Source organism: Mesoplodon mirus (assembly GCF_964341445.2).
Source record: "Mesoplodon mirus genome assembly, chromosome: 16".
NCBI lineage: Eukaryota > Metazoa > Chordata > Mammalia > Artiodactyla > Ziphiidae > Mesoplodon > Mesoplodon mirus.
The window spans coordinates 63,515,923-63,543,832 of record NC_138992.1 but is presented as its reverse complement, the minus strand read 5'-3'; the positions used below and the strand labels follow the sequence as shown (position 1 = coordinate 63,543,832).

The 27,910-nt window shown below is 40.0% G+C and overlaps 1 protein-coding gene across 1 annotated transcript in view; it reads right to left on the bottom strand.

Annotated features, from left to right (window-relative positions):
* Nucleotides 1–17,701: 17,701 nt before the first annotated feature.
* Nucleotides 17,702–27,910, bottom strand: part of TRAM1 (translocation associated membrane protein 1) — a 29,710-nt gene continuing 19,501 nt past the window's right edge. The window contains exons 7-11 of the mRNA XM_082600981.1: nt 27,229–27,299; nt 27,019–27,123; nt 25,850–25,993; nt 25,339–25,499; nt 17,702–19,275 (exon numbers count right to left, since the gene is read on the bottom strand). Of these exons, the coding sequence (XP_082457107.1) occupies nt 19,202–19,275; nt 25,339–25,499; nt 25,850–25,993; nt 27,019–27,123; nt 27,229–27,299 (555 nt within the window). The 3' untranslated portion in view covers nt 17,702–19,201. The remainder of the gene's footprint in view (nt 19,276–25,338; nt 25,500–25,849; nt 25,994–27,018; nt 27,124–27,228; nt 27,300–27,910) is intronic.

Below are 27,910 nucleotides of genomic sequence, written 5' to 3'. Positions count from 1 at the left end.
TAACACTGGGATTTTAAATTTGTACTTCTCTGATTAAGGAAGTAAAGCACTTTTGTGTATATTTATTGGCCATTTGGATTAACACTTTTGCACAGTGTCTTGCGCATTTCACTAATGGGTTGTCTGTATTTTCGTGTTGATTTCTACAAATTCTTTATAGGACTGTGATTTAAATGTGTTGCACGTAACCTCTCCCATTCTGTTGCTTGCCTTTAATTCGCTTGTTTTTTTGATGAAAAGAAGTCTTAATTTTAGGGAAATCTCATTTATCAATCTTTTCGTCTATGGTTTTGAGTCCTATTTAAGAAATCTTTTTCTATCCTGAGGTTATGAAGTTAATTTAGATTCTCTTCTAGATTTATTTTGTTGCCTTTCACATTTAAATCTACAAATATTCTGGAATTTTGGTGTGAGGTAGTATTCAAGTTTATTTGATTTTTTCCTTATTTGGAAATTGTCAAGAACTATTTAATGAAAAGACTATTCTTTCCCTATTACTCTGTGTGATGTATTACATCTCTGTCATGAATTGCAAGTCCATACATGTGAGGGTCTGTTTCTGTTTATTTAATAAAATTTACTGTTATAAGAATGTATTCATCTCATCCAAATTTTCAAATGTACTGCCATAAAATTGTTCATAATATCCTTCTACTGTCTTTTCAATGTCTGAAAGATCTGTAGTGATGTTTCCTTTTTCAATTTTGACATTGATAATTTGTGCCTTTTTTCTTTTTAAAATCAATCTTACTAGAGATTTATCAATTTTATAAGTATTTTCAAAGACCAATTTTTGGCTTTTCCATTCTTTTACTTTAACCTTTCTGTATTCTTATGTTGTAAACATACAACTGAGCATATGTGTATCTATGTGTGTGTCTATGTATCCATACCTAATAGCATAAGATCAAATTATATGAAGAAGAAAATATGCTCATATATTCATTTCTAATATATACATGCAAATTAAATGCCTCAGTGGGGGGAAAAAACGTTCAGTACTACACAATCCATGGTTGGTTGAAACTTGTGTTGTTCAAGGGTCAACTGTAAAATAATATAGGGAAAGCACTTAGAATAGGACACTGGCACATAACAAGTGCTAAATAAAGGATAGCTGATCTTTTAAAATTCTCTTATTTTGGGTTTTTTGTTTCTGTTTTTTTTTTTTTTTTTTTTTGCTAATTGTGTTGTCTTGTAAATAGCAAGTCACTGAATGTTGTTTTAAAGATGTGCTTTGGGAATTGCCTGGTGGTCCAGTGGTTAGGACTCAGTGTTTTCACTGCCGTGGCCCGGGTTCAATCCCTCGTCAGTGTTTTTATTGAAAATAAACGTTCAGAAAGTGCACAGATTTTAAATGAATGAATATTTATAAAGTGAACAAAACTGTGAAATCAGCCTTCAGATCAAAAACACCCAGAAACTCTCCTTTTGCCTCCTTCCAGGAACTGGCCTCACCAATGAACCACTCCTCACAGCACAGGTAGTTTCACATCCTTTTGAATTTTATTTGAACAGATTCATACAGTGTGTGGTGCACCTTCATGTCTGGGCCCTTTTGCTCACCATTATGTTTGTGAGACTCATCCATATGCTGGGTGCAGCTGTAGTTGTTCATTCTTATTGGTGAATAATATTCCACTGGGTGACGTATCACCACTTATCTTTGTATTTATTGCTGATGGGCTTTTGGGCATTGTCTTGTTTATAGGACTATCTCAAACGGTGCTGCTGTGCACACTCTTATGCCTGTATTTCAGTGAACATCATATGCATTTTGGTTGGGAATATGCCTTGGGGTGGAATTGCTGGGTCACAGGATATGCATTTTTCAGCTTTATAAGATGCTGTTAAACAGTTCTACAAAGGGGTTGTTCCAGTTTACACTTCCACAAACCTTGCCTTTTAATAAGAGTTTTTAATTGTAACTGTTATGACCAATGTCATGTTATTTTGTGGTTTTGTTTTTGGTTTCCTTGCTGTTCTTTTATATTCAGTTCTCTTTTCAGTATAAACAGAACTTTGTTTTGCTTGCCTTTTGAAATAAGTTGGAGGATAAAGAACCTGTTTTTAATTTTACTAATGGTTACTATACAGCAGTTCACAATCATTGTCACAAGTTGAATTATCAAAATTACAATAAAAACAATTCTGTTGACTCACTTTTCATGAAGGGCAAAGATTGCAGTGCTTTTACTTTTGCTCCCTTCCCTGATTCTCGTCTTCAAGAAATTAATGTTGTGTCATAAATTCTATCATCCAAAATTGAGCCTATCAGAGAGGTGCTAGTCTGTAGGCTTGATATTGTCCTATATTAAATTGATCCAGTAGCATGATGCCATTGACCTTGAGCGCTGTTGTAAGCTATAAACTCCTGATTGTGATTATGAGGATCTTGTTCATTGCATTACCGTGTTTCCCAGCAAGACACTGTTCTCAGATCTCAGAATGAGAAATTGTGCTTTTCATGAGCATGTGGTTTATTTTTACCTTATGAACCTGGATACTTTCCTTTTTATAACACTGACTCATAGGAAATTTAGAATATATTTTAGTTCTCTATGTTTATATTTTTGAATATAATATTAAACCCTTTTGGAAATGAGATAAAATATGAATCAGTGTGGCAGGGCAAAGACGGCTTCCAGTCGATGGTGGTTATCTCCAAGGAGAGAAGTGAGATTGAGAAGAATAAAAAGTGAAAATAACTTTTACCGTTTACTCATTTGCATTATTTAAGTATGACTTTGTGTGTTATTGGTATAATTTAAAAAACAACTATGTATACATTGAAAAGAAAGAAAATAAAGGCAAATACATTTAGGATCTGGGACAGAACTTCCTAAGAAATGTGACCCAGAAACCATACAGAAATGATGGACAGATCTTACTCAAAAATTCAAAATCTTCTCTCCAGCAAAAACACTAAAAACAAAATACAAAAATCAGTAAACTACTGAGAGACAACATTTATGACAAATGTTTTAGACAAAGATGAATAACTCCCAAATATAATGAGCTCCTACTAATCAATAAGCAAAAGAGAAAAAGACAACAAAAATGAGCAAGACAGGGCTTCCCTGGTGGTCCAGTGGGTAAGACTCCATGCTCCCAGTGCAGGGGGCCCATGTTCGATCCCTGGCCAGGGAACTAGATCCCGCATACGTGCCACAACTGAGAGCCCGTGTGCCGCAACTGAAGAGCCTGCATGCCGCGGCTGAGACCCAGAGCAGCCAAATTAAATAAATAAATATATTTTTTTAAATGAGCAAGGAATATAAACAAGCAATTCACTAAGAAGAATTATAAGGGACCTATAGACATATATTAATTAAACTAATAATTTAAGAAATGAAGAAATGCAAATTAGAAATAGATTTTCTATTTCAATCTGATAAATTTTTCATCAGTCAGATTGGCAAAAATTCAAAGAATGCATATAATGTAGGTCCAACTGGTGTAGGTTAGGGAGAAAAGGGCATGCTACTGATGGTTATATAAAATAGCAAATAGCATTTGGGAAGGATAAGTGTATACTATATGAACTAACAATCCCATTTCTTAAACTCTATTCTACAAATACACAAAGATGTATGAATATATATACATATATACATACTTACAGCAGACACACATGTGCGCTGTAGTATGATTTGGAGGAATACAAGTAATGGAAATGATTTTTTTTTTTTTTTCGGTACGCGGGCCTCTCACTGTTGTGGCCTCTCCCGTTGCGGAGCACAGGCTCCGGATGCGCAGGCTCAGCGCCCGTGGCTCACGGGCCCAGCCGCTCCGCGGCATGTGGGATCTTCCCGGACGGGGGCACGAACCCGTGTCCCCTGCATCGGCAGGCGGGCTCTCAACCACTGCGCAACCAGGGAAGCCCAATGGAAATGATTTAAATGATCACTTTGGGAGGAATTTATTAATGGAACACTAAGCATCTAATAAGAAAAGTATGGTAGCTTTATCTATACTGACTTGAAACAATGCCTACAATACATTAATTGTGGTTGAACGAAAGAACGAGTGGATGGGAAGACACTTTTATAATCTGAACGGAAGCTCAAATACTGAGCTCTGTGGGTCAAAACTAGATATTAATCAACCTATGGGCACAGAGGGCACCAGAGGGGTTTCTGGCTTCTTCTGGTTGCCTTGGGGCTTGATGTGAGGTTGTTGTCTTAAAGGGCACTGGCCCTTCAAGATTAGCTTGGGGCTAGTTTGCCTGAGGGAATTATAGTGCACCAGGGTGTGTGTGTGTGTGTGTGTGTGTGTGTGTGTGTGTGTGTGTGTGTGTGTGTAAGAACTTGGTTGCCTGAATCTTTGTTTGGGGTCGGGGAGTGGTGCACAGCAGGCTTGGAATTGGGTTCCGTTTCACTCATTACCCCATCCCTTCTGTGAGCACCCCTACAGACCTAGAGAGTGGAGCCCAACCCAGGGTCTTTGAAGAAGAGCAAAAACTCTCCAAAAACAGTAAGCCTGCATCTCTTCATAAAGACTGCATCCACACTTCTATTACCGTTTAGAGGTAAGTAGTACAAAATGGGTTTTAGGATCTTGTTACAATCTTTTCCATTTTGGATCTGCTTCCAAATCCCCAGCTGTGATGACATAGGAGCACAGGTCCTTGGCGGGGAAGATGTGAGGGAGCTGCAGCCTTTTCTAAGAAAGGAAACAGGTGTCTGCTTCTGCGCTTCGGCGCAATCTAAACCTCTCATGGTCTGTGTGGTTGCATTGCTTTGTCTCCACTTCTCGTTGCAAATGCTCCCCTAGCTAGCGTGTAGGGTGGTTCTAAGAGGTGAATGGAGGAAGCTTACGAAAGACGTCGGGAAGCATCATCTATCTCTCCTTGCCCCCTGCACCCTCCAAACACCTGTTAACAAGACACACGTCACCGCACAAGTAACTGGGCCTCACTTTAGCAGGAATTAGTTTGTTCCCCTTCGGATTTGGCAATTTTTTTCTAGCTCTTTTTTTCTCTGTTCTTCCTTCCCTTCCTGTTTCTTTTTTAAAAAAATAATCTTGTTTTTCTATATCCTAGAAAATAACCAGTATAACCTATGTGACTGCACCACAGGTATCGCAGCTCTGACTTCAAAAGGAATCGTTGACTCAAGTCCTGCACATGAATGAAGGGGTTAGTGTGGAAGCTTCTGCTTACAGCACACGCCAAACTCAGGCTACAAAATGCATTTCTCAGAAAACCAAGCAAAGGAAACAGGAAGAAACAGGCAAAGTCCATCCCCCCTCACCAACCCCAATTCTCAGTTTTCATAAAAACTTTGAAAAAGGGCAGGATTCTGGAGACTTGGCTCTCTACTTATTTGATCCTGTTTTTCATGGTTCCCTTTTCCCTCTTTAGCTTCTCTCTCATGGCCGGGGCTCGCTTATTACATGAACAACATTGTTACCAAATGGCATTACAGTGACATCACCAAATATGCCTTTTCTGGAACAAGTTGTTTCAAGAGTCTAAAAAGTGACTTGTGTTGGACAATACCTGACAAGGCAACTTGTCAAACCCAGGCCTGTGATTCTGGACCCGGGGGACCTTACAGGAAACGGTGGTGGTGGAGACCGATATGGCTGGCAGTGGCTGGCACAAGAGGCTAGAGCCTGGCTGAGTTACCCGCGCTTTAAGAAATGGGACGGGCCTCCAGTAGGCTCCTGGGATGTGTCGCCCCAAGAACGTTGTGACCTGACGTACAAGACCTATGATTTTAGACAGCACTGTGGAACCTCTCCAACACTCACTCCAGGGAGGGGCCCCTCCCCAGGTGGAAGAGAACTGGACATGCGCCATCCTCTGAACGCCAGAATATCTTAAAGAGGGCATTTGCCCACAGCCCCTCCCCACCGGAGCCTGTTCTCTGACAATATCCTCTGAGAGACAGCGGGAGAGACTCAGACAAAAGAGCAGAATCCCAGCCTTCACGTTCTTCTCTGTACCCGGTAGGTAGGAGGGTTGTGGTCCAGTTTATTGTCAATAACAACAAAACTGGTAGCAAAAAAAAAAAAAAAGGGACGTGATTCTCAAAGGGTTTCGTTAGTATCCATGCACTCTTCCTCAGGGAGGTTGAGACTTACTGTGTTTGAAGAGTTTGGGGTCTTTCTCAAAGGAATTGTGGTTCCACTTGCTAGGTTGGCAGGGTGATTACAGAGGCAATGGGGTAACAAGTAAAAATGAAACCCTCGAGTCAAAACACAACGGGGGCCACTCCCCACAGCCCAGCCAAACAAGTGCCCCTCTTCTATGAGAAGGGAAGTGGGTTTGGCTAAGCAAAGATGGGAGTGTGGTGGGCGAATGTGGGGGAGAAGGAGACAAGGGGATGAGGGAACATGGAAGGAAATTGCTGTGCCCTTGGGGCTGCTGATTCTCTGCAGCCTGGAGCTTGTGTCCACCGTGGTGGCTTGTGGTTCCCCCATCGACTGGGCTGTGCTCTCTCGGCCCTGTCACCCTTGCTCCCTCCAGGCCTCCTCATACCCTCATAGATGGGCTCCCAATCACTGGATGGTGTGGCCAAGAAAGAACACACAGAGCCTTTCTGGATAATTTTCAGGAAATTCAAGAAGAGATGAGAAAACGGAATGTAAAAAACCAGTGCTTTAGTTTCAGTTCTTAATTCCCCTTCAAGATATCTCATCGGTGGAGGCTTCCTCCGATGGGTGGATGGCTTGGATTTTGCCTGAGCTAATTAGGGATTGACTATATTTGCCAAGTTCTCTGAGTGGGCGTGATACCTGAGCACGTGAGATCCAAATGAACTAAATTTTGTATTATTTTTTTCTATGTTCTTTCATTTTCAAAATTTTAAATCAAATTCATGGAGCCTGGAATACAATGGTATACCAGCAAGGAAAAATAAATGTACTTCGAAAGTGGGAAAAAGGAACCTGCCGTTTGATTTACATCATTTTATTAACGGGTTAGTCAACATTTACTCAGAACCTACTGGGTACAGAATGTAATAGGCATGTGGGAAAATTACAAAAATATGGGAAGATATTTTTTTCTCCCTGCAAAAATCCAACTAATTTAGTCTAATGGAAGACATCAGCTAAGATATATGAGAACAGCTAAGAATACAAATAATGGGAATTGGCCATGTCCACTAAGGACACGTTAGTTTCAACTGCCCATGAGTGCTGAAGGCTGGCTCAGACCCACTGGCAATGAACCATCCCAGTTGGGGATTTTGTGGCATTTCCCTGGCGAAATCTATCCAACAGCAGGCCTCACCTTTCTTAGTTACTCCACACAGGTAATTGCAGTGAACTTGAAGGGCTGGTTTCCTAACCATAATACTTGATTTTGTTAAACTAATGGTATCATGGTGGCCATCTGGGGATTTATGCCACAGGCTTTGTGACCATATCAGCTCAGGACTCTTCAATCTCCCTTAGAGTCAGAAGAAGCAGACGTGACACTTGGCTCTGAAGATACGAATGGTACCACCCAAACCTTCTGTGCCTCCATCTGGCCAGCTCCTGTTTTGTGGACTTCATGTAAAATCAAGCATCCGCTCTGGATAAATGGGACTTTTGCAGAGAGTGTGCTCAACTTTCAAAGCCTCCTTATCTGTGCTTCCTGCTGGCAGAAATCTGGAAACCTGCCAAGAACCTGGTCAAAGCCTCTATTTTGAATGAGAAAGTCTACAGGGTGGGTCCAAGCTCCCTTCTGACTTGTCAAGAGTGTTTCTGGGTCCTTTTGTGAACTGTCAAGTTTAACTGCCTGTGCTTTTGAGCGAAGTGCCTTTGAGGCCCACTTAGTGGCTCAGAACAAAGCGTCTTCAGAGCACCTGTGGGGAAGGACTGATTTTGTTTTAAATCCATTGTGGATCAATATTTTGGAAAATAATAAACTACTAGGAAAATTCAACTAAAAAAACCCCAAAGACTACAAGACACAAGCTTAATTTTTTTCTTTAGATTCAACACACATAAAACTATTCTGGGGCTTCCCTGGTGGCGCAGTGGTTGAGAGTCCGCCTGCCGATGCAGGGGACGCGGGTTCGTGTCCCGTTCCGGGAAGATCCCACATGCCGCGGAGCCGCTGGGCCCGTGAGCCATAGCCGCTGAGCCTGCGCGTCCGGAGCCTGTGCTCCGCAACGGGAGAGGCCACAGCAGTGAGAGGCCCGCGTACCGCAAAAAAAAAACAAAACAAAACAAAAAAAAAACTATTCTGTCAAACTGGCATAAAAGTTCTAAATGCTTTTACTCTGTTTCTGTACTTATCTCATTGCAGATTGGTTACAAACAATTTGCAGGATGGAATAGAAACTACTCCCTGGACTGAAGTTTGAGTGGCCCTGGCTTAAAAGGTGATGGGGGGAAAAAATGTAATGGGGCTGTGGATTATTTTCAAGTAGGAGCCTTCCAACTAATTGTTAGACAGAGCAGACCCCTTAAGTTGATTCCATAGAGTTTTTGTTCTGACTTCAATCAGAACTTGAACATTTGAAATCAACAATGTTTCTCCCTAAAAGCCAGTTGCCATGTCTCCTGGCCTCCCAGCTGAGACGCAAGCTCTTCTGCCCACTTGCATAGAACTGTTTAGTACATTGTCTCAGTTCTTTTACTAACCTGCAAGGTCCAGTTTAACAGTGCTCAATAAATGTGGGCAGGAAGAGTGAAATAATCAAATAATACCAATTACATGTGCTAGAAAATAAGCAGGCACCTTACCCATCAGATTTACCAGTGTTGCTGAGTGTCCCAAGGTATTTCACGTTCCCTGGCATCTTCACAGAAGAAAGACTTGCTGAGAAAACCAGAGGGAAAACAATAGATGAGTATACTCCTTCCCTGGAACCTGCAGGCCACACTTTCCCATGGAGATGGCAGGAACAGAAAGATATGGAGATACCTTGGTGCCAAGGAAAATGGGTGGACCTGGAGGCCCAAGGCCTGGCGCCAGCGTCCTGGAGAGACAGCCGCGCCGGCCTCCCGACCCAGTGGCACGTTCGTCCTGGGTGGGCTGTTCTAACTAACGCTTCCCTCACTCTTGGCCTTAATGGTACTCATCCTGGGCTTCTCAGCTTACAGGTAGTTTTCTCAGAGAGGCCTTTCCTCCTCTCCCCTCCATCCTTCTCTCGCTCTCTCTTTCTCTCAAGCATTCGGTGGTCCCCCTTTATAGCACTTGCATGTCCTATTTTTGTACATGGTTACTTGTCTTCACACTTTAAGCTTGGTGAGGGCAGGAATCGTGCCTGTGAGGTCTGTCCCTGTGGATTCTGAGCCTTGGCATAATGTTTGGAACCAGGGCACTCATAGCTGTGTTAGCGACAGCCCGGCCACAGCACCCATGCTGCTTGTACAGGCTCACCTCGCTTTATTGTGCTTCGCAGATACTATGTTTTCATGACTGGAACGTTTGCGGCAACGCTGTGTTGAACAAGTCTTGTTGGGGCCATTTTCCCAACAGCCTTTGCTCACTTTCTGTCTCATTGTCACACTTTGTTAATTCTCGCGATATTTCAAGCTTTTCCTTATTATTATATTTGTTGAGGTGATCTAAGATCAGAGATCTTTTTTTTTTTTTTTTTTTTGCGGTACGCGGACCTCTCACTGTTGCGGCCTCTCCCGTTGCGGAGCACAGGCTCCGGACGCGCAGGCTCAGCGGCCATGGCTCACGGGCCCAGCCGCTCCGCGGCATATGGGATCCTCCCAGACCGGGGCACGAACCCGTATCCCCTGCATCGGCAGGCGGACTCTCAACCACTGCGCCACCAGGGAAGCCCAGATCAGTGACCTTTGATGTTACTGCTACGACTCGCTGAAGGCTCAGGTAGACGGTTAGCATTTTTTAGCAATAAAGTATTTTTTAACTAAGATATGTACATTTTTTTTAGACATAATGCTATTGAACACTTAGTAGGCTACCGTATAGTGGAAACATAACTTTTATGTGCACTGGGAAACCGAAAACTTCATGTGACTCTTTGTACTGCGATATTCCCTTTACTGTGGTAATCCGGACCCCAACCCTGAAATCCCTCCGAGGTCTGCCTGTAATCGATTTTCTTCTCTCCCATTTTTGCTTGTAATCTTTTTAGCCAATGAACTGGGTTTGACAGGGTGGAATCATAAAGCAACTTCATTTTATTTGTCTCACTGTCCCTTCAAACCCCCTCTGTGGGCTCCTTCTCTTCCTGCCGGCGGGGATGCTCTCAGGCAGGACTTACAGCTTGTAAAATCCGCTGTAGGTCACTTGCAGTTGCGAGAACTGACTTATGTTAGTAGTTGGAGCCTTACCAGGGCCACGATGAAATCTTCGAACGTTTGCCCACCCCGGCCCCCGGGTCTCTGGGCTGCAGGCCTCGCCCCGGTCCTGGCAGTTGGGGGTCCCATCACTCCCGTCAGTCCTGGCGGTTGGGGTCCTTAGTGGGGGTGGCAGCCCTGCCCCTGGAGCCCCGTGTGCAGAGCCGTCCCGGGAAGGCCCTCACCCCACTTCCAGTGAAGGGGGCTGGGGCAGTGGCCCAGCACTCCGACCCTCCCCTGCATTTTCCCACTGTGGATCTTCTGCAGGCTGGGCTTGGGCGGTGGACAGCGTCTCTTCCCTCATGCTGGGAGGGGTCTAGCACCTACCCTGCTGTGGGATCCCACCAGATCCTTCCAGGCCTTCAGTCCATCAGTGGAAATGAGGCAGAGGGAATCCTTGGTAATGTTACCGAGCCCAAGCCCGCCCTGCTCGCCAGGACAGGCCAATAACTCAGGAGATGAATTGTTGGGGCAAGGAATAACGACTTTAATTGGAAAGCTAGCAGACCGAGAAGATGGCAGACTAGTGTCTAGAAAAAGCGTCTTCTGTATTCGGGCTCCTTTTATACAGAGGAAGGGGAAGGGGCGGGGCCCACTGCGTTGCCAGCCAATGGCTGAGCAGCACTGCTAACGGTCGCTCGCTGACTGTTGCTCCCTAATCAGTCACTTGCTTGGGGGAGGGGCCCACTGCGAGGCAGACTGAGCGGGACCGCTCACAGCTGTGCCCCTGCGCCACCCCTATCACAGTAACATCTGTTGCTCTTCTTACCAGGACACCGAAGACTTCCTAGGAGACACATTGGAGGAACTCTTTCCAGTCTTTATTTTCTCTTTTGCAACTTTTGACACCGCTGACCACTTCCCCCTTGAAGCCCTTTTGCTTGGTTTCCATGACTTCTAGCCTCTCTTCACCTCTTTCCCTTCTCGGGCTCCCTCAAAGATTTGTGTTTCCGGGCTTCCCTGGTGGCGCAGTGGTTGGGAGTCCGCCTGCCGATGCAGGGGACACGGGTTCGTGCCCCGGTCCGAGAGGATCCCACGTGCCGCGGAGCGGCTGGGCCCGTGAGCCATGGCCGCTGAGCCTGCGCGTCCGGAGCCTGTGCTCCGCAACGGGAGAGGCCACAACAGTGAGAGGCCCGCGTACCGCAAAAAAAAAAGAAAAAAAGATTTGTGTTTCCTTGGTTGCTCCTTACCCATCAGTGTCTCCATTCACGGGCGCAGTTTCTCTCCAGCCTTAGGTGATTCCTTCCTTCACCGATGGATTGATTCATTCACTCCCTTCCTTCATCGTCGGGCCCTGAGCACCAAGCCCTGAAGCAAATTCTTCTGATTCAAAACGCAGCTTCAGGTCGTTCCTCGGGAAAGCCTCCTCTCAGCTCCCAGACAGAGTCAGCTCGAGTTCAGCCTTGTACATGAGGCACCTTGTACTTGAGGTGCCTGGTACTTATCCCCACTCTGGAACTTTCCCCATTGTTGTAATTATTGTTTGGGATGTCTGTCTCCTCCACTAGACTGTGAGCCTTTAAAGGCAGGGACTGTGTTTAGTAAATTTTGTACCCCCGTCATATCCAGAAAAAGTCTATCAGTGTTTACTGAATAAATTAAAATGCTGTGTCTGATTAGTATTCTACAATTAGAAATAACTTTATCGGGCTTCCCTGGTGGAGCAGTGGTTAAGAATCCGCCTGCCAATGCAGGGGACACGGGTTTGAGCCCTGGTCCGGGAAGATCCCACATGACGCGGAGCAGCTAAGCCCCTGCGCCACAACTACTGAGCCTGCGCTCTAGAGCCCACGAGCCACAACTACTGAGCCCACGCGCCACAACTACTGAAGCCCACGCACCTAGAGCCCGTGCACCGCAACGAAGAGTAGCCCCCGCTCGCTGCAACTACAGAAAGCCCGTGCGCAGCAATGAAGATCCACACAGCCAAAAAAAAAAAAAGATAAGAAAAATTTATTAAAAAAAAAGAAATAACTTTATCTTCACAAAACTCCCTGGAAGTAAGAACAGTGAACATCAGATCTAATGATCCTCTTGTAAGGACAGGCTTGGGTGGAGGAGGGGTGGGTGGAGGAACAGGTCAAACACACCTGTGTCCAAAGCCTGGCTTTGCCACTTATGTCACTTCATACCGCTGAGATTCAGTTTCTGTAAAACAGGGCTAAGAATGGTCCCTACCTATTCATATGCTTCTTAGGAAGAGTAAAAATGAGTGGAGGAGCACTTAAAATAATAATTACAACTTAGTAAGCCTTTAACAAATGCCAGCAGTTTTTAAAGAATTTTATGCAATCAAAGAATTCACCATTAAAAAAATCCTTATTTTATGTACACTAAGAAAAAATGCTGCCAGTTATTGCATGCCATTGATTGAAAGACCCATTCTTATTTGAGAGGCTGAGGTATGGGGGTGGGAGAGTACATTTAGAATCAATAAAGTACAGTATTATTGTGTCTTATGGAAAAAAAGATTGTGGAGGGTAAAGAATGGGCTGCGGGAGGGTATTTTGGGGACTGAGGTGGGAGAGGCTGGTCCTTTGCTCTACCAGGATGTAAAAATGCACATATCCCGTCCCCATTTCTTTCATTTCAGATGCAAGATGCTAGACATTGGGACCCTGCTGCATGCAGGGAAAGATAAAGATGCCGTGGAATGAATGGAAACTATGGAGAGCAGACATTTGCAGAGCTCAAGGGGAGGCAAAGCAGGATAGGAACCCATTAAAACTAAGCATCTCTGCAATGAGAATCACTAAATATAAAATACCCTACAAAACTGGTAACTTCAGTTCTTTCAGGCAATGGGAAATATCAGAAAGAAACTTTTAAAGCCAGACTTTCAGATCAGTGAGTGAAGTTCTGGACCTGCGTTCAGCTTAGTTCCTCCCATTGGCCATTCTGTTACATCAAATCATAGTAATACGTAGGGCTTGTATTTGGAATTTTGAAGCCCAGTGTGTGAAATGGAAGAGGACTCTTTTAGTTGGAAGTGTAGCTCCTGCATAAAGAGACAGCTGAAATAATCAATGCAAAAAACAAATAAATAAAATCACAGGCCGAAAGTGTTTCCTTTTGTAGAGAATTTGTGACATTAGTTAAAAAAAAAAAAAAAAGGTACAAACGTCAAGGGCAGCTGGGTTAATGAGTACAGCAAGTACAGCTGCTCTTCCCAGTGGAGACTAGAGCGCTGACGTGGATGGAACGTGAGCGGGAAATGAGGGTGGTGATTGCAGCAGCCCCTAACGGGTACTTACTCCATGTCAATGCATAATGGGGATGATTGGCACTGCCGGCTGAACAAGAGATGCTGGGCTGTAATTAGAATGTTGGCGCTCATCAAAATACAGTAAAACAAGGAGAGCCGTGATTACTTAAACCTGAAGCTACATTCTGCAAGATGGCTTTGCTTTTCAAATTCTTTATTGTTTTAGTGTTCATTGAAAAAAAAAAAAAACCCCACAGGCCATGCAAAATTAGGATGCTGTATCATAGAAGAATAAATGAGATGAACCTGCTTTCTGTATAATGGCCAATATTTAGAGATGTGCTCCATAAATGTCAATGACAATCAGTGCAGAATATTTCTCTCTCTTCAGAAAGAGATTTCTTTTTGCTAAATGGCTATTTCCCCATCCCCCTCTCACTCCTCTGTACCATTGTTTCTGCACTGAGACCAAGTTGACCCACTACGCCATGATATCAACAGAGAAATAACTTCTAGGTTTGAACTGGGCTTTCTATTCACTGAGAATGACTGATGTTGTGTAGTAATGCAAGTTCTTTTTGAAGATAAAGTTGAACCAAGCCTCGAGGATTTTCTTTTGAACTTTTCCAAGCTTCCTATGTGTATTAGGATTTAGGTAAATCACCAGTCTTCTAATGTATTCCTGGTAGTCTTCTAGATCTTAATCCTACAGAATTGAATTCACTTTTTAAAAGCCACATTTCATCTTTCATTTTTCATTTATTAGCGTAAATACAGTATAGACATTTCTCCCTTCTGCCCTGAGTTACAAATAACCTGTGTCTTACTCTTTTGTTTGTTGTGAAGGAAATCAGCAAGAAATAGAAAAGGACCACTCTAACTCGTCAGAAGATCACTAATAACCTAAATTAGTTTGGTAAAGTTGTACTTTTGAAACATTAATCTCTCATTGTTCTCATAAGGAGTTTTATTATAGTTTCTCATATTTGAGGGAGGAAAAGGCTATTAGTCCAGAAGTCAATCAACCAATATACAACAGAGTAACAACCTCAGTCTTAAGATTTTGGTCTGTTTCATATATTATCCACACTTAGGTGTATATTCCCACCCCCTGCCCCACCTGCCTCCACTGCCATATCCAGGCCTTCCAGTCCACTTGTAATTTCTAGGACATTTTATGAGATCTGTTCAAATTTCTTGACTATCTTGTAATACACACTTTTCCTGTCCCAGGTAAATATGCTCATTTACCTGATGGCGTTTGATTCTTTCCATTAGAAGGTAAGGCAACTCTAAGCAGCTAATAGTTCTGTAGAAGTTGTACAAGCCATCTGAATGAAAGTATAGTTTCATAAACCATAGGTATCTAATTTAAAAAAATCATTCTTTAGGGACTTCCCTGGTGGTCCAGTGGGTAAGACTCCACGTTCCCAATGCAGGGGGCCCGGGTTCAATCCCTGGTCGGGGAACTAGATCCCGTATGCATGCCATAACTAAGAGTTCGCATGCCACAATGAAACATGCCACAGTGAAGATCCCGCATGCTGCAACTAAGACCCAGCGCAGCCAAAATAAATTACTTAATTAAAAAAAAAAAAGACGCTAATGTTTGCTGTGCAAAGGGCCGGAATACCTTTAAAGAAAAAATCGTTCTTTAGAAACTATACACACGATTTGCTTTTATGATTGTGTCACACACGTATAAATGATTCAGTACAGACTTGGAAGTTTGCTTTATGAAATTTCATGCTGGGTAAGCATGCCTGCAGTCTTCCAGTGATTAAATGGCTGTGATGGTGGCTTGAAGAGCTCTTGCAGCATCTTTGGCCCCCCTGCTCAGCAACCATGGAGCACTGTCCTTGTACTGTGGGCATGAGTGCTCATCAACCTTGCTCATCAATGGGGTCTTACAGGGAAAAGTAGTAACAACTAAAACTACTTAATGCTTACTATGAGCCATTCAGTCCCTGTGCTGTTTGTCACAAACTTATGAGCTAACAACTAACATTTAACAAGCATCAGGCGTGGAGCTATGCACAATCCGTTCTTAGAACTACCTTGTGGGCTAAGTGCTAACATTATCTCAGGAAACTGAGGTACAGACATTAATTAGATCACACAGAGCTTATTGGTAGAGGAGTCAAGATTTGAACTCTGGCCTGCTAGTCTTACTACTAGGTACCTATTAATAGCTGCAGAAATCAACAAGGTTATTTATCACTTGAAGTTTGGATCTTCAAAATAAGAAATTTCTTTCTTTGGCCGACGTAAAGTCAAAGTTAGGTTACTAGTAGTTATGTGATGGAATCTAAGCCTCTTAAGTTTCTTTTCTGATTTGCTTGTTTTCAGAACACAATGTTTGATTTCAGCTTTAAGCAAATATAGTAATAATTTAAAAAACTTAAAAATAGTTAAGCTAGACAAAGTGGCTTAGCCTTTCTTTGAATGGTATTGGATAAAACTGGTTGACATGTGACACACAGATGCCTAGTGCAGCTTTTTGTAAAGCAAGTCATGCTTAAACTAGTTGTCTTTGTAAATACTGAGCTCTGTGCTGTCTTCACAGGATAGAGCTGTGCCATAGCGGATGCTGCCTTCTGTAGATGGCTAACAGCTTTACACAGGGCTCAATAACCAGATGGACCTATTATTGGAGTTTTACAATGTCGTGTTCGTTTCTGGTGTACAGCAAAGTGATTCAGTTATACATAGATATATATATTTTTTTAATTTTAATTTAAAAAAATTTTTGGCCAGACCACCCGGCATGTGGGATCTTGGTTCCCAGACTAAGGAATCGAACCCACACCCCCTTCAGTGGAAATGCACTCTTAACCACTGGACCGCCAGGGAAGTCCCTATATTCTTTTTCATATACTTTCCATTATGGTTTATTGCAGGATATTGAATATAGTTCCCTGTGCTATACAGTAGACTTGCCCTTTGCCTCTCCTTTCATCCTAGTGTGTTGGTCTGTATACCCAGGGCTTCTAAAACACACACTCGGTCCAACCCCCTTTACTCTCTTCAGGCCCTAGGTTACTAGTCTTTAATTCTTCCAACACTCGCTAATGTCTACTCTGCAACTCCCAAACCTGTCTTGTGTTGAAGTTTTAAAGCAGATGATGCTTCTTAACTGAATTACCTATCACACCTAGGGTGATCTTTGGGAAAAAAACATCTGTTTGAGCATTACCATTGAATTTCCTCCAGGGTTACTTTTAAGGCCAGTCTTTAAAAAATGCAAACAGGTCGTATCAATCCATTCTTATAGGTGTCCACGTGTAGACAGGCAGCAGAACCAGTTTTCTGTGAAAACATCTGGCAACATCTTGGAGATATAGGGTGTCCATGGCTATTGCCAACATCTGCGCAACACAACATTTCTCTTCCATTTCCTCATCTATACAAGCTTGGCTCCAGGATTAATTCTGAATTTAAGGACTGTGTACGATTAATTTTAGAAGAATGTAGTTAATACATTTGTTCCAGAATAGTCCACCTGGACTACTCACAGCCATATCCCCCCTTTTATGGAGGGAAGGAAAACCCCAGAAGGGCAAAGCAACTAGTTCAAGGTCACTCAGTAAGACAGCTGTCCTGGCTCATGGTCCTACCATGATGCTTCCCATCAGGCTTCCCAGTTTGACCAGAGGCCGGGTGACAGCTGCCTCTGCAGCATCTGGGGGGCCCGTGGAGACTCTCCTCGGAGGAGGGGATCCAGGGCGTGCTAGTGACAATTACACTTGTGTATATGTGTGTTTTGTAAAGTTTTAACTACATACCAAGGGCTTCCCCCCACCCCCCAAACCCACAGCGTATGCCGCAGAACACAAGAACACACGGCATATGCTGTATGTAATTTCATAGAAAGAAGGTTCCTCAAACGAGTGTGGAGACACTGCATGCTGTGTCCCCGCTGTCGTCATTCCACGTGCCTCAGGAAGCACCTGTGCCTATAAAGGATGGCTAGTCCTGCAGTAAAAAAGACACCTTTAAGTTTGTTTAACTCAATAGCCCCTGAGTTTGGTTATAAACCACTTTTTCACACAGTTGCCCTCATGAATAATATATGAAACGAATCATCTTTTTTGGTAGAACACACTTTTTAGGAAAGGCTGTTCTAAATGTTTATCAGAAGTACACTCTTTCAATGTGTACATTTTAATGAGATTAGACACTAAAAAATAGCATAAAATTTGCTAACAACAAAGAAAACATCCAAGATACAGCTTGTGAAAGTAAAAATTTTTATTCTGATTGATTTCTCAATGTATAGTTCAATATAATGCCAGTTTTTAATGGCAGAGATTTGGTTCCACTGAAACTCCATGATGCTACAGAGAGCTACTACTTTTTCCAGGAAGTGGGTAAACAGCTGGAAACAGAAAGCACGACTTCCTAGCAGCATGGCAACTGATTAAACTGCAGACCTATCAGGTCTGCAACTTTTATACTAAAAATGGTGCAAACATTAGCTGGTGACAAAAGTGAGAAGTGGGGAGCGAAATGTGAACATTGAAAGGAGTGACATATGTCCTGTAAAGACGACAAAAACCCAAATAGAGCTATAAAGATTTTAAAGGATAATTATAGAAAAGGGAACCAAATACTTTACTCAAATGTTTTTTAGAGCCTTTCTATAGAGATACAAATATATATATATATATTTATCCAAAAATATGTTTTATACAGATAAATGTTTCTCAAATAAGGATGGGACCAAAGCTACAGTTATAACATAAAGCATTGTCTTTTTTAAGACTATTTATCCACCTGAATTTTCAATTTGAGGCTAGTGCATTAAATGTTTTCCAAATATTGACATCTTCTTATATATATAAATCAAGTAGGCATTATTTTTTAAAAGGGTTTTCAGGTTAAACAGTATTGTTCTAAGCTGCTGTGCGTATCAAACTTATGACAAGCCCCATTAAGAGTTATTATTAATAAACATATCAAAAAGGGCTATGGTCAAATTTCTTCTTTATAGTAAATATTTAATTTTCTGATTTCCAGTTTACAAGTGTTGAAAATGCACAAGAAAAATTTTACTTCACAAGTACTTTTATGTTAATATATTTTGATTCAATATATATGGCAATAAATCTTCACACGCCATAACCAAAAGTATGTTTTTTCTCCCTTAAAAAAATGGGGATGTAAATAACATTAACAACCACTATAAAATAAAGCACACAAGTATTTTGGTGAATTTACAAATCTTTTTTCCCAAGTGTAAAGGCTACAAAAATTCCTAAAAATTAGAGAACACTGAAAACATATTAAAGTTTGACATCCAACTTTATATTATTTCCATTTTGCCCTGAAAGATAACTTAAAAAATATGGCCTTGCTGGAATAGGCCATCTTGCTAATATAAAAAATTGGTGAGAGCAAGAAATTGTATCACTGATATGTAGAATTTTTGTAAATAGTTCTCTCTTCAAATCATTAGAAAAATGCTGAAAGATAAAAAACAAAATAAAATAAAATATGGTGGTGGTCCCTAAACTATTTGAAGGCAGGTAGCTTAGTCTAAGCTGAAGTATTTTTTTCACTCATAGTAATCATCCTCCCCTCAAATGCCCTTTAAAAAATGCATGGAACAATAGTAGCAAGAATCAAAGAGCACAAACTGTATTTTCAAGAACAGAAAAAAATCTCTAGTGCTGAAAGATATAGTAAAAAGCAGATTTCTTTGGGGACATTAATCAATTAGATTGTAATTCATTATGAAGATTTCTCTTTTCTATTACGGGGAGGGTCTGCTCCATTTGAAGTTACTGTTCCATTTACACCATTTTCTGAAAAGAGAAAAAAATCAGGATTACTTTCTAAGTAAGTGCAAATAATATTATCTTTTACACATAAAGGTACCCTCAGAAAAGAAAATTTAAAACCTAATATATACTCTTATGCCCTTAGGTGAAACTTACTTACTAGTGCTTAATCTTTACTAGTATTTAACCAACCATAAAACCTGATAACATGTTAAACACAATGAACTGAAAGCAGCAAATTAAAAGTAATTACATATGTCAACTACATCTCAACTAAAAAACAGTTAAAAAAGGAAAGTAACTACTATTGAAGGTAGGAAAAAAAGAGAAGACAGAAACTCTAAAAACAATTAGAAGAACTATAAAATAGTCTGCAGAGCAATACTTTGGGTAGAAAAAAAGGAACATTTTCACACTGGACAGCAGACAAGGGAAGTTCTTGGGGATATGTTTCTTTCCAACATATTAAAAAATTGGTGTTTAGTATGATAACTCTTATGTTTAAGAGTGTTATAATCGCCTTCTTCAAGCTATGATGGAATAACTGATGCCAGACCAACCCTCCCTCCAAAAATATCCACAAAAGGCAAATACAAAAATGGCTATTTGAAGGCACTGGGAAAAAAACCAAGTCAGCTAAGTATATTTCTCCCCCAAGGTATTTGCCAACTACTAAACGTGCACGCACCAAGCAAGACTGAGAAAAATCAAGCAGAAAGTAACTCCTAACAAAGAATAAAGCTACAGAGAGAACTGGGAAGTCTCACAATGATAGGGAGACAAAAATATGAATTTGGGGCCCACCAGAGAAGAAAGCCCTTAGAAATAGTTGATGTCCTCGGAATGAGGACAAACTGGAAATAGATCAGCTTCAGTGACACAGAATGATCCAGAGCTTCTACTAATTCATCCAGAGCCTCTGCATGCTTTTACACAAAATATTCAGTATTCAACCTGATCTTAGGGGCATTGGCTTCTGTCTGGCTTTGCTGGAGACCAGTCGGCCTCCCTGTGGCCTCAGTAACCGCCTTATGTGCCAACAACACAGGATTACATCGTGTGAAAGCCCCAAGTGGCTTTCTATATTGTTAGCACAGTATTTAGTGTATAAAGGCAGAATTCTTACAATAATTTTTTTTTTAAGTATGAGGTTACATGCAGTACTGACTTTTTAAATTTTAAAAAATTGGTATAATGTTGCTTATTTAAAAATAATGTTTGGATGCACTGGCAAATTATTTTTGTTTACAAAGTGCTTTGTTTACAAATTGTCAGTCTTGTTTGTTTTACTTTTAGTGTGATACTTTTAGTGTGACTTTTTAAATGTCTCAGAAATTAAAGTTTTACAAAAAGTGATTTCATAAAAAAAAAAAAAAAATCAGGTGTGCCAGAAAACAAGACAAAATGACTGAAAACTAAGAGAAAAAAAAAATCAGAAATAGATCCCCAGGTGATCCAGATCTGGAGTTGTCACACACGGATATTAAAAGAACAATGATTAATAAAAATAAATGAAAAGACAGATAATTTCATCCAAGGACTCAAAAATCTTTAATCCCAGGACAGGATAATACAGTAACTAAAAATATAAATTTAATAGCAGATTAGGCACAACAGAAGAGATGAGTGAACTAGAAAAAAATGCTCAGACTGAAACTCAGAGAAAAAAGGATGGAAAATGCAGAAAGCACGAAAAGATATAAAAGGACGGGGTAAAAGGGTTTAACACATGTACTGGAATCCCTGAAGGACAGGAGAAAGAGAATGGGGCAGAAGCAGTATCTGAAGAAATAATGGTGAAGGATTTTCCAAAAATGGCAAAAGAAACCAAGCCAAGATTCAGGAAGCTCTACACAACAGTGAGCAGGATAAATGCAAAGAAAACCAAACCCAGGCACATCATAGTATAACTGTCAAAAAAACAAAGATAATTTCATCAGACTGGATGAAAAAAATTAAAATCCAATTACATGCTGCTTACAAGAGACACAACGTATATTTAAGGACAAAGAAAGGTTTAAAGTAGAAAAACACAGGAAAAGATAGAGCATGCTAACACTTTACCACAAGATAGTCGGTGAACTGGAGTAAATTCAGACAAGCTAGAGATGAAGAGGGACATGTGACAATGAAAAAGGACAAATCCCACAGGGATTTATATAACAACCCTGAATTTTGATATACCTATAACATATCTTCACAATATTTAAAGCAAAAACTTACAAGCTACCGGGAGAAATGGGTCAATACCTTTTGCAGTAACTGACTGAACAAGCAGAACTCCTTCCACCAAGTCAGTAAAGATACAAACCTGGACATCACAAATGGACCTGCCACCTACCTACAGAACAGAATACTCAACAAACACACGATACACATCCTTCTGAAGTCCAAGTGGAACATTCATCAATATTGAACACATGATGAGACATAATGAAAGTATCAACAAATTTCAAAGAATTGAAATCATTCAGAGTACGTTCTTTAACCACAGTGGAATTAAGCTAGAAATCAGTAGGAAAAAACCCCCAAAACCTAGAAAATGCCCAAATACAGTGTCTGTAAACTACACAATTTACTTATAAATAATCCATGGGTCAAAGAAGAAACCACAACTGGAATTATAAAATATTTGAAACTGAATGATAATGAAAGAGATATATCAAAACCTGTGGAATAAGGGTAAAGCACTGCTGAAAGGGAAGTTTGACCTTAACTGCAAGTAATTCATGAGAAGGGATGAAAAATCTATGATTTATTTCCACAAGGTAAACCACAAATAACAAAACAGCAAATTAAACCCAAAGAAAGGGAAACAAGAACAGAAATCAATGACACAACTGAGACAATCAGCAAAAGAAGACAAATGTTGGTTCTTGGCTGATGGAAGAAGAAAAGAGAAAGGCATAAACTACTTACACAGGAAATGAAAAATGGGAATCACTGCTGTTCTACAGGCATTAATAAGATAAGTGGATATTATGAATAGTTTTACATCAATACATTTTGCAAATTTAAATGAAATGGATAAATCCTTGAAAAACACAATTTACCAAAAGAGAAACAATAAGAAATGGAAAATCTGAATAATCCTATTATCTACTAAAGAATGTGAACATGTAGTTAAAAATCTTCCCATAAAGAAGAGTCTAGGTTGGATAGCTTCACTGGTGAATCCTTCCAAACATTTAAATAAGAAATAACGCTGGCATTATAAGAAGGACAAAACTGCCCAATACTTTTTATAAAGCCAACATAACTCATATCAAAACCTGACAAGGATATTACCCCAGAAAAGGGCTAACTATAGCCCAATATTTTACATAAACACAGATGCAAAAAATCCTATTTTTACAAAATATTGAAAAAACCCATCCAGCAAAAGTGATATATTGTCATCATCAACTTGGGTTTATGCCAGGAATGCAAGACTGGATTTACATTTGAAAATCAATACATTACCAAAAAATACATATCAATATTCTTTATGAATACAGATGTAAAAATCCTCAACCAAATACTAGCAAGCCAAATCAAGCATCATCTAAAGAGGATTATGTACATGACCAAGTGAGATTTATCCCAGGACTGCATTGTTGGCTTAACATTAAAAAATCAATTAATATAATCCATCATATCAATAGAAAAAGGGACACAAATCATTTGATGATCTCAATCGTTGCAGAAAAAGCACGTGACAAAATCTAACATCCTTTCATGATAAAAATGACAAACAAAGTAGGAATAGAAGGAAACTTTCTCAACCTGAAAAAGCCCATTTAGGAAAAACTCACAGGTAACATCATACTTAACGGTGAAAGGCTAGATGTTTTCCTGCTAAGATCAGGAATAATATGAGGATATCTGTTCTCACTAATTCTATTCAAAATTGTTCTGGAGGTTCTAGCCAGGATAATTTGACAGGAAAATGAAATAAAAGGCATCCAGACTGGAGAGGAAAAAGTAAAACTATCTCTACCTGTCAACGACATGATCCTGTATACTGAAAATGCAAAGGAATCCACAAAAGTACTAGAATTAAATAGTAAAGTAAAATTTAAAAACCCTAATAAGCACAACAATGTTGTGGGATACAAGATCATTATGCAAAAATCAACTGTGTTTCTATACACTGGCAATGAACAATCCAGAAATGAAATTAAGAAGACAATTCTATTTAAAACAGCATTGAAAAGAATAAAATATTTAGGAATAAATTTAATGAAGAAGTGCAAGACTTACACACTGATACCTATAAAATTTAATTGGAAGAAATTAAAGAAGACCCTAAAAGATGGAAGGACATCTATGTTCATACTCCCCAAAGCAATCTACAGATTCAAGATAATCCATATCAAAGGCCAGCTGGCTTTTCTGCAGGAATTGACAAGCTGATCCTAAAATTCGTATGGAAATGCAAGGCACCCAGAATAACCAAAACATGAAAAAAAAGAAATGGTAGACTCACATTTCCTGATTTCAAAACTTACTACAAAGCTATAGCAATCAAGACAAGGGCATAAGAATAGACATAGAGATGAAGAGACTAGAATAGAGAGTCCAGAAATATTAAATTCTTACTTTTATGATCAACTGATTTTCAACAAGAGTATCAAGACACTTCAATAAAGATTAGTCTTTCCAACAAATGGTGCAGGGACAACTGGATATCAACATGCAAAACAATGGGTGTACAATGGTGCACTTTGGAAAACAGTTTAGCAGTTCCCACCAGATATTAAACATACAGCTATCATATGACCCAGCAATTCCACTCCTAGTTATATATCCCAACAGCAAAAAACAGGCGTTCAAACAAAAACTTGTGCGTGAATGTTAACAGCATCATTCACAGTAGCCAAAAAAGTGGAAACAACCCAACTGTCAGTCAACTTACAGATAAACAAAACATAGTATATCCATACGCTGGTATATTATTTGGCCATAAAGAGGAATGAAGTATTGGTACATGCTACGACATGTATGAATCTTAAAAATATGCTATGTGAAAGAAACAGCTGCAAAAGATCACACACTGTATGATTCCACTGATAGGAAATATCCAGAAAAGGCTAATCTACAGAGACAGAAAACAGGTAAGAGGCTGGCAGGGGCAGGGGAACAGAGGGAATGGAAAATGACTGCTAATGGTGAATATACTTAAGAACCACTGAAACGTGCACTTCAAAGGATGAACTTATGGTGTGTGAATTATATTCCAATAAAGCAGTTATTAAAAAATATTACTGAGAGAAATTAAAGATAATCTAGATAAGTGGGAGGTATACATCATGTTCATGGGTTGATATATTCAATTCTCCCTCAACTGATCTACAGATTCAATGTAGTATCAATCCAATACCCCAGTGAAGCTATTTGTGTATGTGAAAACTGACCAAGATGCACTAAAATTTATATGACATGCAAAGGGTCAAGAGTTGCTGATACAAGCCTGAATAAGGATAGGACTGGAGGACATAAACTACCAGCTATAAAGACTTATAAGGAGCAAACCACAGTTGATATATATTTTAAAATGGAACTCCTTGTGTTACAGTTCCAACTATTAACACTCGATGTTGAAAAAAAATTACTCCACTGTCAATGCATTTTCAATCAAAAGCCAGAAGGAGAAGAGAGGTTAGATGCAGACTCAAAGATGAAGGATCAAACAATCAGAAGTTATTTAAAAAAAAGGTGTTCCACCTGGGACTAAAGGGCAGATGGGAAGGGGCTGAAAAAAGGTTTTGCTTTTTAAATATGAGTAAGATGCTTGAAAGTACAATCACGCTCCAGGTTAGTTATTCACTAAAACTGCCCATGTCCACATTGGTCTACAGTGGCTCAAAGTCATCAAGTCTGGAAAACTTGTCAGAGAGAACTTAGCGGACAGCTTTTGAGGAGAATAACTGACCAACAAACTGTAGGATGGGGCAAAATGATTTTGTTTCTAATTTTGCTAATAAGTAGAATAAACTTTCCTTTATAAGATTTTAAATCTTAACAAGATTATAAGTAAGACCCCAAAACATTAAAAAAAAAAAAAGTTTCCTACTTGAAGGTTTTCATTGCTTACTGAATACAAACCTGTTCCTTTTCTAGAAGCCCTGCCTTTAGTCACTGTTGGCTTCTTCTTCACAGTTGGTGCCTGAAAAGTAGAATGTTCTCTCCACCTCCGAAGCTGAAAATTAATGAACTTCCACATCATGAATGCTTGGGTAATGCAAATGGATGCCAGAACAGCAATTCTGAGAATATGAAGGAATAAACAGAAAATTAGAGTGCACCCCAACAATGCCATTGAATAAAGCCAAAGTCTATCCTGCTTTGACAGGATTAACTTAGCACTAAATTCCCACTAAATTGACAAGATTATGTTAATAAATAATTATCCTGCTAATGATTAATCCCAGAAGTTAAATAAACGCTTTAGTACTTCAGTTTGGACATGAAATCGTTAACAGGTATGAAATCAAATCAAATGAATATTTACCCTAACCCCTGTATTTATCCCTTTATTTTTAGATGATTCATATTGAAACTGATAATACATACTATATAGTAGTGCAAAGTGAGAAAAATATTAAATCAACTCTACCTAACAGCCAACACATTGAAGTTTCCAGTACTGAAATCCAGCTTCTGATTCTCTGCTCTTGCAAGGCCAAAGCCAACAGTGAGTACCGAAAGAATTAAAGTCAGAAGTCTTCCCAACACAAACAGAACTGCCCACAGAGAAAATCTGAGAAAAATGTCACAAGTCAGATTCACAGAATTGCAAAGGTAAGAAAAGATCCTAGTAGAAATCAGATTCCTGTTAAGTAAGTGCATATCAAAACAGCATTTCTTATTGTTCTGCAAAAAGGATTCTGAAATAAAATGTTAGGGAAATGCTTCATATTATATCACATTTTTTTTTTTTTGCGGTACGGTGGCCTCTCATTGTTGTGGCCTCTCCCGTTGCGGAGCACAGGCTCCAGACGCGCAGGCTCAGCGGCCATGGCTCACGGGCCCAGTCGCTCCGCGGCATGTGGGACCTTCCCGGACCGGGGCACGAACCCGTGTCCCCTGCATCGGCAGGCGGACTCGCAACCACTGCGCCACCAGGAAAGCCCTTATATCACATTCTTGAAGATATATAACATATCAGCATTATTTCAGGTTCTAGAAGTCCAGTAAAGAAATGTTTGATATTTTTTGTTTAGCTGATCTTTTTTGTGTGTGTGTAACAACTATTAATGATTCTCGGAACTACTGGTATATAGAACAAGTTTGGAAAATGCTGGATAAAACAAAAGCCATGTACCCAATTCTCATGAGAGTCTCAGTTTTACTTTTTTGTTGTTGTTGTTGTTAAAGGCTTCACATTCTTTATAAGTCGTATCACTCCAATTCTGTTCCAGTTCAATTTTCCCATCAAAATATTTTAATATCTTTAAGGCTCTATAAGCTATTATTTCAATTTCTTCTGAAAGTTCATTCTTCCTTCTCCAAAAGAAAAACGTGCACTTAAACAAGATAGGAGAAGTTATATCAGAAAAGTAAACCCTCAACCCTCAAAATTACAAGTTCCAATACAGTATCTCTCTAGCTAAGAAAGACTCTATTTTAGAGAACAAAATACCAACATCAACAGCTAAACAGGGTCATTTTATTTAAAGCTGCTACTAACAGGTTATAAAACAATATAATCGCCAATAGTATGGTCCTTGACAACACAGGCACTGACTTTAATTACACAAGAAATAGAACGGCTCTACAACTTACCCTTTCTGATACTTTTCATCACTAAAATAAAACAGGCGGGAAATGTGGAAAAGAAACTCAACAAAATAGTGCAGCACCAAAAGAACAAGTCCTAGATGATTCAAGCTGTTAAAAAAACACATTTAAAATGAAAAGATTAATTATGAATTAAGACAGATTAGCATACGATCTGCCCAGTCCAATACACACCCAAGAAAAATCCCAACTCACTTCAAAAGATAAGCTCCAGCAATGTGAAAGAGGTAAAGACCAATGTAGACGAGCTGACGAGGAATATCTTCCTGTAAACAGAAAATTGCACAGTAGATTAAAACATGGGGAAGCAGTTCTGTTCTTGGGAGCACTGTGGCAGAGTGAAAATGCACTGTCACAGAGGAAGACTTGAAGGCCACTCTGCCCAGCACCCTTCCTGAATGCTCACCCCAATTAGCTGCAGTTCTTTAACCTCTCCTGGCTTCAGCTACTCATCTAAATGTGAGTAACAGCTGGGTTTGCCTGAATCAGATGAACTCCAAATCCCTTTCAGTACTGAGTGGTTCCTTTTATAATAAACATTTATTAAATGACACAATATTAATAACCATAATGTCCGTGTACTATTAAAATTGCTATGTTTATACCAGCAGAGGAGCTTTTGTTTACCTAAATAGTATTCACATTGTTTAGCTCATGCTTTTAGTCCCTTTCATTGCATTGTCAGTCAAGTCATTAAAATCGAAGGTTAAAATTTATCTTCTCACTTAGGATACCATCTATTTGTATATTCTTTCTCCTCTTAATAACCTGTAAGCCAGGTATTCGGATTTTACTTTTGCTTCTCTTTTTTCCTTCCATAGTCCCTAGTGACCTAGTTATCTTAGAAACAGTGGTTTTCAAAGACATAAGTCAAGTG